Source organism: Dermacentor albipictus, unplaced genomic scaffold (genome assembly GCF_038994185.2).
Source record: "Dermacentor albipictus isolate Rhodes 1998 colony unplaced genomic scaffold, USDA_Dalb.pri_finalv2 scaffold_22, whole genome shotgun sequence".
Lineage (NCBI taxonomy): Eukaryota > Metazoa > Arthropoda > Arachnida > Ixodida > Ixodidae > Dermacentor > Dermacentor albipictus.
The window spans coordinates 5,816,249-5,829,171 of NW_027225576.1; the positions used below are offsets into that span (position 1 = coordinate 5,816,249).

The 12,923-nt window shown below is 45.4% G+C and overlaps 1 protein-coding gene across 1 annotated transcript in view; it reads left to right on the forward strand.

Moving 5' to 3' along the window:
- The window catches only part of LOC139052429 (uncharacterized), a 211,543-nt gene that overhangs the window by 135,658 nt on the left and 62,962 nt on the right, over window positions 1-12,923 (forward strand). The window contains exons 12-13 of the mRNA XM_070529524.1: window positions 6,479-6,633; window positions 8,083-8,172. Of these exons, the coding sequence (XP_070385625.1) occupies window positions 6,479-6,633; window positions 8,083-8,172 (245 nt within the window). The remainder of the gene's footprint in view (window positions 1-6,478; window positions 6,634-8,082; window positions 8,173-12,923) is intronic.

Genomic DNA, 12,923 nt, shown 5'->3' on the forward strand with positions numbered 1-12,923 from the left:
CGAAAATGCGCTTCAAGCTAAAATGATTATGTAATCATGAGGACGTACGGACGGGTTTCGAGGGGTAATGTGAATGGTTTATTGGAATGAATATATTTGTGAAATAGACAGAGCAAAGCAATCTTGCGGCGGATGTCTAGGGGCTGTAAAGAAATATGAAGCTTGATCTGCGGTATACTTGACTTTCGATCAAAATTCCGAGTTATACATCGGGCAGCTCTGTTCTGGATGCGTTCCAGCATGGTTATTAAATATTCTTTGTGCGGTGACCATACAGCGGATGAAAATGCTAATTGCGGGCGTACGAATGTCAGGTATGTTAATTTACGCACGTCAGAAGATGAAGTTTGCAAGTTGCGCTTTAGAAAGCCAAGGGTTTTAAATGCAGTTGCGCAAATTGTAGTGATATGCGGAGACCAAGAAAGGTTACTAGTGAGGTTTACACCAAGGCATTTGTAAGTAGTGGTACGTGACAGATTCGTGTTATTTATGGTGTACGTGAATATGGAGCTAGTGCGCTTGCGTGAGAACGATATATTACTACACTTGTAAGGGTTAAGAGACATTTTCCATATATTACAACAGTCGGTAATAATGTGAAGGTCATGCTGCAAGGCGGTATGATCGTTAATGGAATTAATTGGTCGGTAAACAACGCAATCGTCGGCGAACAGTCGTATGCAGGAGGAAATGTATTAAGGTAGGTTGGTAATAAATATTAGGAAAAGCAGAGGTCCCAACACACTCCCCTGTGGTACACCAGACGTGACCTCAGTGATAGGAGAAGGACAATTGTTAACAACGGTAAATTGACGACGAAGCGATAAAAAGTTTCTAAGCCAAGAAAGGGTTAGTGAGTCGATGCCTAGATGAGATATTTTAGAAATGAGCCGGCAATGGGCAACGTGATCAAATGCTTTTGAGAAGTCAAGGAAAATGGCGTCTATTTGTTGACTGTTGTTCATACTGCTATGTAGATCGGTGGTAAACTCTAGTAACTGCGTTGCATAAGATAGACCTTTCCTGAAGCCATGCTGTTTCTGAAAGAAAAAGGTATTTTTTTCTAGGTGAGTGTAAATGTGCGAGGCGTATATGTGTTCAAATAGTTTGCATGACACAGATGTTAGCGATATTGGGCGATAGTTTTCAGGCCTATGTATATCTCCAGTTTTAAAAATGGGGACAACCTTCACAATTTTCCAGTCAACGAGCAAGACACCAGACGGCAAGGACTGCTTGAAGATATGATATAGAATGACACTTGAAGTAGATACTGTGTTTTTTAATAGCTTAGTGTTAATATTGTCAATACCACAGGCAGATGTGCTTTAAAGTCCGTTAATGAGGCTAACAATGCCTTCAGTTGAGATATTTATGGGTGCCATAAATGGGTAATCGTAATCCGGAACTACTGGAATATCGGAATGGTCTTCCCTTGTAGAAACAGAAGAGAAATATGCATTAAATAGCGATGAACATTCCCCGTCTGAAAGAGGTTGTTGTTTGTCGTCTAGCAGAGAAATATCAGAAGTGTGACCGGGTGTTAACGTTTGCCAAAATTTTCGCGGATTAGTCTTCAGCAGAGAAGGTAAGTCGTGGGCGAAGTACTTGTCTTTAGAAGTGCGTAAGGCTAAAGTGTACTCACTAAGGAAAGTTTTGTACTTGCTTCATGAGGACTCGCTTGCACGATTTATAGCATTGCGGTACAGACGTTTCTTTTTTTATTACGTAGTGTTCAAAGTTTTTTATTGAACCATGGCTTAGACTTGTCGTTCACTGCCGAAGCGTACGGAATATATTGGTCTGAAAGAGCGAGTAATTTGTCTTTGTAAAGTATCCAGTTTTCGTTAACGGAACGTTGGGGAAAAGACGGCAAGAATGAGTCACTAAGAAATAACTGAAGTTCAGTGTTGATGGAAACGTAGTTAGCTTTGTTGTAATCCCGAATTTTTTTATATTGAAACCCAGTAAATAACATGGGTATTCAGAGCGTCAGCTGAAGCAGCTTATGATCACTAAAACCGTCAGAAATTAACACAGGACACATGGTTTCAGTGCGGGAGTTAGTGCCAAATCTAAAAGGTTATTGTCACGGGTGGGTTGATTGATTACCTGAGAAAGATTTAAGTCCAAGGTTAATTCAATGAAATCGGTTGCGCGCTTGCACGACGATGACAAGCATGACCAATTGATTTGGGGAAAATTGAAATAGCCAAGCAGATAAACATAACTAGTCGAGCATTTCTGCATGGCAGTAACAATGCTTTCGCGTAGTTTATTAACAAATGGAAGGGACAATTCAGGGGGGCGGTAGCAGACACCAACTAATATGTTTCCACAAATGGTTTGACAGGCAGCCCAGATAATCTCAAGTGATGATGAGGTGTCAATTTCATAAGAAGAAATCCTTTTATTTATTGCAAGCAAGACACCACCGCCCTTTTTATCATTGCGGTCATGCCGATAAATGCTGAATATGTCACTATCTGGAACATCATGGTGCAGCCATGTTTCTGTTAGAGCTAGAATGTCGGGATTGCTTTCTTCTATAAAGGAACAAAATATATGGCGCTTATTTAGTATGCTGCATATGTTAGTGTACGATATTGTGAGCAAGCAAGATGAGTCAGTATAGGGGGCAGTTTAGGGACCTGTACACCTGTAGATTTTTTTAGCTATCTGCTACATAATACGACGGTGTCTCTATCAACATCGTACACGTATTCCTTGTTGGTAATGCGCATCTTGTCAAGTGAAAGTTTGCATGGTTTGTCCTGTGCTTTTGCATATCCTAGCAGTTTTTTTCGTGCTAAGCGAGTGCTTGGCACGAAATCCTCGCGGATAGATAAGTGGGAGCCTTTTAGCTTCCTTGCAGAAGCCAAAATGTTCTGTTGGTCTTTAAATGTGACAAGCTTAGTGATCATTGGTCTGCATTTGTCATGAGCGAATCGACCAATTCTCTGCACACGTCCAAACTGGTCGCTTGATAAGGTAAGATCCAGCCTTTCAGCGCAGAGTTTGACGACTTTTTGCTCTGAAGTCGTCTAATCTTCACAGGGCTCATCGCTAATGCTAAAAAAAGTAAATTTGATCTACGTAGTCTGTTCTTGGCGTCCTCGCACCTTGAAGTTATGTTTTTTAACTGGCGAGAAAATGACTGGATGCTGTCAGGTGTGTCTGTCCCAAAGGTTTCACGTAGGCTAAGGGTGGACTCGAGAGTGGCGACTCTGTCCTTAAGGCATTTCACCTCAACGTCTGTGCACATATCCGATATGTGCTGTAGACAGACCACAAATTAATGAAGCACACTCTAGTTTACACTGTACAGGTGCTTCATGGATTATGAGTTTAAAGGAAGTGGGAGCTCGAGAAATATCACGTCGCTGAAAGCCAAGTGTTCGGTCAACAGCATTAGTCCCTTATTCCATGTCAATTTACCATGATATCTTATCACTCATGTGAATTTGTAAATGTTGAGTAGACGTTACAGAAAAAACATGCACTCGCTATTTGTGTAGTTAAGCGCACTAACAACCCTTTGACGCAAAAACGCAGTCATTTTACATTTTTTACGTTTACTTTTATCAGCCAGTGATTACACCACGAAGAGACGTTGTCAACATTGGACTAAAAAGGCAATATCGTTTATCCCCGTCTCAATTTCTGCCATTCTGTAACCATCCAATGCTTATCTAACCGGCGCATTACATGACCTGCCGAGCCCCATTTCTTTCTCTTGATGTAAATTAGAATATCATCTATACCCGTTTGTTCTCTGATCGAAACCGCTCTCTTTCTGTCTCTTAACGTTATGCCTAGTAATCTTCGTTCCATCGCTCTTTGCGCGGTCTTGTTCTCAAGCTTCTTTGTCAGTCTACAAGTCTCGGCCCCATATGTCACCACCGGTAAAATGCACTGATTGCATTCCTTCCTTTTCAATGATAATGCTTGCTTCCAGTCAGGAGCTGGCAAAGTCTGCCGTATGCGATCCAACCCATTTTTATTCTTCTGTGAATTTCCTTCTCAAGATCAGGGACTTCTGTAGACATTTTCCAATGTATTTACGTAAGTGTTCTGTACTCTTTGATTACGTAATGCTGCTATAACTGTTGGTATCTATACTGAATCAAATGCCTTCTCGTAATCTATGAAAGCCATATAAAGATGCCTACTACACTCTGCGGATTTCTCAATAACCTGATTAATGACATGGATGGGATCCATTGTAGACTACTTCCTGAAGCCAGCCTGTTCCCTTGGTTGACTAAAGTCCGGTGTTGTCCTTATTCTATTGGATATTATTTTGGTAAATATTTTATATAATACTGGGGGTTAGCTAATGGGCCTATAAATTTTCAATTCTTTAACGTCTCCCTTTTTATGGATTACTATACTGTTTGCATTCTTCCAGTTTTCTGGGACCCTTGCAGTCGATAGACACTTCGTATAAAGAGCCGCCAGTTTTCCAAGCACTATCTGTCCTCCATCTTTGATTAAATCAGCTGTTATTCTATCTTCTCCTGCCGCTCTTCTTCGTTTCATGTCTTGCAAGGCCCTTCTGACCTCATCGCTAGATATAGGAGGAGTTTGTGTATCCTGTTCATTACTGTTCCTAACTGAGGTATCCTGACTGCTCTCGGTAGTGTACAGGTCGGTATAGAATTCTTCCGCTGCTTTTACTATATCTTCCAGATTGCTGATGATATTGCCCTGCTTATCATTCAGTGCATACATCTTGGTTTGTCTTATGCCAAGTTTCTTTCTCACTGATTTCAGGCTGCGTCCATTTTTTACGGCCTCTTCAGTCGTTCTCACGTTATAGTTTCGAATATCACTTATTTTCGCCTTGTTGATCAGTTTTGACAGTTCCGTTAATCCTATCTTATTCTAATCTTTTGAGTTTGACAGTTTCACTTTTTGTCGTTTCTTTATTAGGTCCTTTGTTACTTGGGAGAGCTTGCCTACTGGTTGCCTTGGTGCCTTGCCTCCCACTTAAATTGCTGCCTCTGAAGCCAACCTAGTTACCAAGAGAAGGGAAACGTAATTGAGGACGACAGAAGACTAGGTGGAGCGATGAAATTAGGAAATTCGCGGGTGCCAGTTGAAATCGGTTGGCGCAGGACAGGGGTAATAGGAGAACGCAGGGAGAGGCTTTCGTCCTGCAGTGGACATAAAACAGGCTGATGATGATGATTTCTGCCAGTAACCACAGCAAACAGATTGTACTTTTCTACCGAATTTTTTTATTTTATGTATCGACTTATCAGAGTTCCACAATTTTACTTACCGCATCGGTAATTATCAAAGACAGCTACATGTCGAGATATTGCTCAGTATTAAAATAATGTAAAAAAAAGAGAGACTGAATCTATTTGTCAATTGGCGTGTCATTTTGGCTCGCTCAAACCAAGCGATACACCGTGAAATGTTCCGACAGTCGACACATATTGTAGATTAATTAAGAAAACAAATACCACATAATTTTAGACAATGTCCCCGGAAGTGAAAGGAAACTGGACACTAATGTGAACAATACTAGCGAGGCAATGATGGGGTTTCTTATTTAAAATCCTGCTGCCTTAGTTAAATGACCAGGCTTTCAACGCCACATTCTCGGATATCTTGCTTCCCTATTAAGTCTATACTTCTTGATTGTTGTGACAGCAAGGGGATTTTTCGTCATCTGCGAACATTGTGAGTAACTTATTTTTATTTTATTTTATGTAGAAATCAAAATTATTTAGTTCCTTATGTTCTTATTGTTGTTCCATATTTCTTTTTGTACCATGCTGTATGTAAAGGTTTAGCTGTATTTGCAAGAAACGACAAAAAAACAGCCACTGGGAATACCAGTAGCAAGAAGCTCACTTTTTTTTTATCAGTGGGCCATTTTCTTCAAAGGTAACCAAATCTACACAAGCGTGATTGAGAGCTCTTCATGAATTTCACCTTCTTTCGTGGGTTGATCATGCGCTGGGATCGATTGTTTTTTTAGACATAAAAACGTAGCCTGCCGAAAACCCCTACATCTTTCAAGGGCTCCACGAAGGTGCTGCTCGTTTATTCGCTTTGTTTGTCGTCGTTAGAAGGACATGCTGAAGCCTGCCCGGTGGCTATGGTTATATAGAGAGGATCGAACTCTAGTTATGCGGCATTGTGCGATCATGTTGGGACGCTCTCTCGATATAATTGGATCAAAAAAAAAGAAAGGAAAAGAGAAAAGGCTATGATCGTCAGCCCCCCCCCCCCACCCTCCCCTTCCTTCAATCCAAAGAAGCATGTGGTGCGCATAATGGATAGACACTTCCTGTTCGTGTGCGCCGTGCCTGTTTGTACGCATGCACTGTGCATCGCTTGTACGCGCATTTTCGAAGGTTTGAAGCAAGTGACCGGGGAATATTCGATACCCGCTAAGAACCGTCATCTGTGTTCATGCGTTCTTGCAAGCAGCGTTTTTGCGTTCGTGCTTTCGTTACAGAGATGACGCCGACCGTGTGAACATCAGCCTATTTCTGTACTACAAACGACCCGAACTTGCGTCCATCGCAAACGCCAACGGAAGAGAGCGCGACGTCTTCAACGATAGCACCGCTCTCGAGAACTTGGTTGCAATTAATAATATTACTGATGTCTGTAAGTACCGTTTTATCTTTCTTCAGTTGCGCCACTTGCGTTTATTTATCGTTGTTGTTTTCGCTGTTGGTTCTTGCGCCTGCAATGCCGCGGCGGAATGACGGGTACGTTTTACCGCGTCACGTTGGGCCGCGCGCAGTACTCCGTCCTCTTGTCCGCTCACTTGAATGAATTTGACATTCGTTGAGGTGACTTTGCGGGTCGCACCATTGACTACGCTCGTAAACGTACTTAAAATATTAGCAAAAATATACCGGAAGCTAATGCTGTTCGTAGTACCTTTAGGGGACGGATATATCGAAACGCATGCTCAGCCCTGGTGTGCTGGCTGAAGGCAATTGGCCGAATATTCAAAATTGGTTTTTACACACTGTGATTTTTAGTGTAAGTAGTGTCCACCTTTCGAAGTAATCGCGCTGAATATCCGGAATAGCGCTTCTGCCACGGGCAATATTCTAGTCTTAGACATGTGAGTGCCCAGATTATGGGGTTTTACGTGCCAAAACCACTTTCTGATTATGAGGCACGCCGTAGTGGAGGACTCCGGAAATTTCGACCACCTGGGGTTCTTTAACGTGCACCTAAATCTAAGTACACGGGTGTTTTCGCATTTTGCCCCCATCGAAATGCGGCCGCCGGGGCCGGCATTCGATCCCGCGACCTCGTGCTCAGCAGCCCAACACCATAGCCACTGAGCAACCGCGGCGGGTATGTGAGTGCCCAAAATAATGGAACTGCCTGGTAGCGTTAACGTTTGTTAACTGAAATTGAAGCAGTGAGTAAAATGGAGAATCTTACTCCCTTTTAGCTATTGGTGGAGAGGAGAGAGGTGCTCGGACCCAGATGAGACCAGATTTCTGTCGACTCTTGCGGCTCAAGCAGTATCTTATTGTGCAGTGCTCTATGCCAAAACGCTTTACCTGCCGTACACGCTCTAATTGGGCCTGTGCGTTCGTCCTTGTACGGTGAACTGAAAGACTTGACCTGAAACTTAAGATATATAGCGGGGAGTACCTGTGGACAGCCTCCAACATGTATACTGACCCCTTGTAATTCATAGATGTAGTGAGAGATGGGCGATGGCGCAGGTATCTTCTTTTTTTAAAAAGTTTTTTTGACGACACTGACTTTAAGCCACTATTGGGAGGAGCGATTTGACAATACCGGGGATTGAGTGGATCAAATTAGAGCAAAGGTCCTGCTGGCCGCAGCAGCCTTGGTCCCCACAATAACCATGACGGCGACATCCATGTCAGTACCAGTACCATAATCAACAACAACGTCAAGTGGTGTTTGTCGTGTGTACTGACGGCAGTGGCAGAGCCATGGCGGTATGTGTATTGCAAGTATAGGATTCGCACCTTCTTATTGCTATTGTCCAAGGCTTACCCAGAATTCCTACAATTTTGAAATTTTGATTTCTTTTTCTCGGTCTATATATCTCTACAGTGCACTGTAACTTCCTGCAACAAGGAGTTTTCACTTTCCACGCGGAAGGCCACGTCGGACTCGCAGAATCAACGCCACCATGCCTGACTGGTGAGTTGTGCACTCACCACGGCGTCGCAGTGGACGGCTGCACTATACCACGGTTATGTACACAGCTTTTGATGTGCGAATTGCGCCACGCCGCTCATGAAAATCTCTTGGCTGAAGTCATTTCACACAGACTAGCGATACATGCGGCCCGATCACAATTGTGTTGTACAACTGTAGTCCTAGTTTAGTGCGGTGCCTTTAGTGAAGCAAGAAAGGTATGCAGGCTCCAAGCACTGTGGTAATCCCTAAAGGCGGGGGAAGCTTCCTTTTGGCGTTTGCCAGGGAGGCTGTCCTTGTTTAGCGAGTACAGAGTGTTTAGTGTATGGCCTATTCTTGGTTATCGAGTATTTAGAGCATGGTCTGTACTTTTCTTTAGCAATTATACAGATCACGGCGAAGCTGGACACGTTTTTCTTGGAAAACACATCGCTAAAAGTAAGCTTTTCGTGCTTCAACACCGCAGAAAGTCTGTCAGAAACCATAGCCTATAGCACACACAACACACCGAACCGGAATAGCTGATCTGTACGAAATATATCTCAAAGTACTTGTTTGCAGGAGTAAACGACACGGTCATGCCGCTGCCTCATCCCTGCGTGCCGACCACGTTCAGCCTGGAGTCTACAACCAATCCTGCCCTTTCATTCCGCTCCATTCTTCGCAAAGTATTGAAGCTGATTCACTTCGCAAGCATGCGCTCGCCTTCTGAGCCGCAGTTCGCTGCTTAAGAAAGGTGTTGTTGCCCGACTATAAGCTTTACTTGAGTTTCTGTCTTCTCCGCGCTCAGCGCACAATTTTTTAGGAAAAAGAAGTGTAACCACGCACCTCCATTAGGCGTATAATGCCCCTTCTTGCTATGGGCCACCTCGCTATTCACTATCTCCGGAAGTGATAGACAGGGTGTTGTTACGAAAATTTTAAGTAATATTTAAAAATAGCTGTTCCGAAGTAAAAGGGTGGTTCTATCGGAATCATGCTGCCAGAGGGACCGACCACACGGTGACTGGTGATACGGTGTAATTACGCCCTAATTAGCTAAATCTAATAATGAACTTTTAAACTGTTAGTTTCCGCGAGTTCGTCGTAATTGGGATATCGAAGCGAGCTCTCCCGTGCAAGCTATATCAACGTTCGGATCTAGAAACAACGCGATTACCCGCGGAACTGTCTGCAGGCTACAGCGAGCGCAGAGCCGCCTCCTTCGAGGAGACGTTCTGCCTGCGTCGCCCAGCAGCGAAGGCGCCGCAACAGCGAGGAGCACGGAGCTGCAGCACTCTCGCTTCGGCTCCGCGCTTTAGTTTCCCTATTACGACGAGCCCGCAGAAGCTAAAAGCTTGAAAGGTAATTAATAAATTTTGTTAATTAGCGACTAATTACCACGTTACACCCGTCACCCAATGGTTGGGCCCTCTGACGGCATGTCTGTGAACGAACCGTCTCTTTTATTTCAGAACGGCTATTTTTAAATAATACTTAAAGCCCTCGTACAAGCACCCGGTAAAATGTCCCCGCTTGGCCTGGACCACCTTACTGCGCACAGTCTCTGAGATCAGCCCATCGTGTAAGATAGCAGCAAGCGGCAGCAAAGAGGGCAAAGAAAGCTTCGCTATAAAAGGGGTACTATGTTGAACCGAGTACACGAACATGGCCGATGAGGAGAGTTCGAGCACCGAACTTTCGTGACCTTGTCGTTCAAGGCAGCAGCCAGCAGAGCTCAGACCTTTGCACGACCGACCGCACAAAACCGTAGACAGCAGTCGCACAAGAGGCGGGAAAAGGCAAAGAAGGCTTCGTTTGAAATGATCATGCAGCTAACACCCTCCATATGGCTTGTGAACGAAAGTTGCTCTTTTAACTTTAGTGACAACTGTCGTGCAATGAATATGCATACCATAAGGATTATTCTGTCTGCTTGTAAAAGTGGTGCGTTGGCAAAGATTGGTTTGTGTAATAAATAAAATAATTTTCTTCGTGCGGCATGCTTTCTCAATGTTTCGTAGCACGCACAGGGCCGTAACCTCTTATAGAGACACATGATTAATAATCAAGCACTCTCAATGAGGAGCCTAACATTGGCGCGGTCGGTGGTATAATATCTCATTACGGAATATTCGCGTAACGTGTCACGTCGGCAAGTTCTTTCTTTTTTTCTTTAAATGCCGGCCCTCATGAAGCAAATTTTCTCGACGAAGTTTGCACGTAAGAAAACGCAGCTCGACGCAGCGCTGCATATTCGCTGCTCCACCCCTCATGCGACTATTCCTGGGAAAACAAGCATGTGCCACTGGAATTGTAGCTATGCGTGGGGCACGACTCTCACGGTAATGGAAACAAGTCAGAATAATTTTTCTACCTGTTGTACTAGAAAACAATATTTGTGCAATTTTATTAGTGTATTAAAAATGGGAAAAGAAAGCTCTTAGGTCTCTATAGTTAAGCAAGAGTTCCCGATAAGTTTCAGCATGTCTAGATTTTAAAAAATGTGGCAGAAAGGGTGTTTTACGACGTTTACTCTACTCTGGAATTTAAAACAAAACTAAAAAGAAAGGAAATTCGAAAAAAATAAACAATTTACAGATGATTTCGATACTCCGTAATTCGATAGTTTGAGCGCAGCTCTGTGCTTGTTTTCATTTCGCGATATATTGGGCACGATACACAGCAGCCGCCTCAGACGGACCTCCCAGACGACGCGCACTACTCTGTCGTCAGCCATCTTGTATAGTCATCGTGGCCGCGCTGCACGTCTAGCGCACCACAGCGCTTTTCTTCTCACGCTTTCGCCATATACCCTCCTACTGCGCTTTCCTCCTCGCACTCTCGTCGTTCTCACCGCTTTTTTTTAGAGCGCAGCTCTTTGGCGTCCGTTCCTGGGTTTCGCGTCGTCGTCGGCGTTGTCGTCGGCCTCGTAACCAGCTCCGCCCCCCTTTCATCCCCCCAGCGCTAGCAGCGACAGACTGATACCGCTGGATGCCGCTGACGCCGCTAGAGAGTCAAGATAACGTGACTGCATAGAACACCGTCGCCGCCATGCAGAAAGAGGAGGAAAGGGTCCCCCCGCCCCCTGTTCTTGTGTGGCGGATAGGGTGCTCTTCAGTTGCCGACGCGCCGGTTATTTCACGTAGGCCCCGGCACGTCGACGAATACGTGACCACCTTCCCACGGCTAGACCTGGTTCTTAGCGCTGCGGAAGCGAGAGTATCATATTGTTTGTGTCGGCATCGGCGGCGTTGTCCCTGAAACCAACTCCGCAGCTGGAGTTGACTCACTATCGGCGTCAGCGGCATCAGTCAGTCGCTGCTATCTCTTCCCTCCTCCCTTTATCGTGTTGTCCGCTTGCTGCGCGCGCTTCTGCCCCCATCGTTTGCCGCTGGGTGTACACGCCGCCCCCCTCCCCCCTCTTCCTGCGAGTCTCCGGTTGTCAAAGCGCCGGCTCGAACTTAATTCCTTTCTTCGCTCCTCCTCCAATGCAACCCCTGTGCGGTGGCAATCAGAGAGCCAGATCGGTGGCGGCGGATCTGTATATGTGCACCGCCCGAGCCGAAATTGCCGCTGCCGTTCTCCCTGTGCGGTGGCAATCAGAGAGCCAGATCGGTGGCGGCGGATCTGTATATGTGCACCGCCCGAGCCGAAATTGCCGCTGCCGTTCGCCACTGCGAAATTATCTGCCAGTTCTTTCTGAGCCATGAGCGAGACGACCGATGGAAGTCCTCCGTCTGCTGCTGCTGCTGCTAAACGAGCTGCCAGAGCAGAGGCCCAGCGCCGTCGCCGTCAGAATCCAGAGGTGCGTGCCGCCGAAGCAGAAGCTTACCGTCGCCGCCGTCGAGATGATCCAGGAGTACGCGTCGCCGAAGCAGAGGCTAAGCGCCGCCGCCGAGAAGACCCTGCCGTTCGCGCCGCCGAAGCGGAGGCTCATCGCCGCCGTCGAGAGCAACCAGCAGTAAGCGAGGCTGAAGCAGAAGCTCATCGCCGCCGCCGAGAAGACCCTGCCGTTCGCACCGCCGAAGCGGATTTCTCCGACCACAAAGCTTCCTTCATGACTGTCAAGAACTGTTAGTGGAGTCTTTGTTAAAGGAATACGTGTGAAAAATAAAAAAAAAATTCTGTGATAGCGCATACATGTGTTGCTCGATTTCTTTGCCTCAATCTATCGAAAAGGTGAAACAGCTCATTTGCTGCGCTCAAATTTCGCATTAGGAAGTAACGTAATCGCCGGTAATTTTTTATCCTCAGCTGCGGTCCGCGTTCGCTCTTCCACCCGCTGCGCTCATTACCTCGGTTACGCCGACGCAGGAGCGGACGCCTAAGAGCTGCGCTCTGAAAAAATGTTTACGGCAGTCAGGAGTCGAGCTCAGGCGGAGACCGTACCATTGCACTGAAACGAAGAGGAACAGAAAAAATTCGCATTACGCTAGCATTCTGACGGACGTTTTGATATGTTGTGAGCAAGAGGCTCGTTTGATTACTTTCGTAGCGCTTTTATTCAGATCCTGGCGTGTTAAGATATCTTTGTTCTGTCGCTCTCGGCAAATGATGCACAAAAATTGGCTGCCTAACAAATGCGTAACCTGTGGTGGGTTGCTAAAAGGTCCTTTCTTTTCTAAACTGCGGGTGATTGCTGTGTTGGCGTTTGCGATCCCAAAAGAAGTATAGGCATCACGGATCCCCTAGATACGTGCTTGGGCGCACAGCTGAATATGTTCATTGAGAGTTGGCTGAGTAGTGTTAAGTTGCGCACGTAACAAGACTGT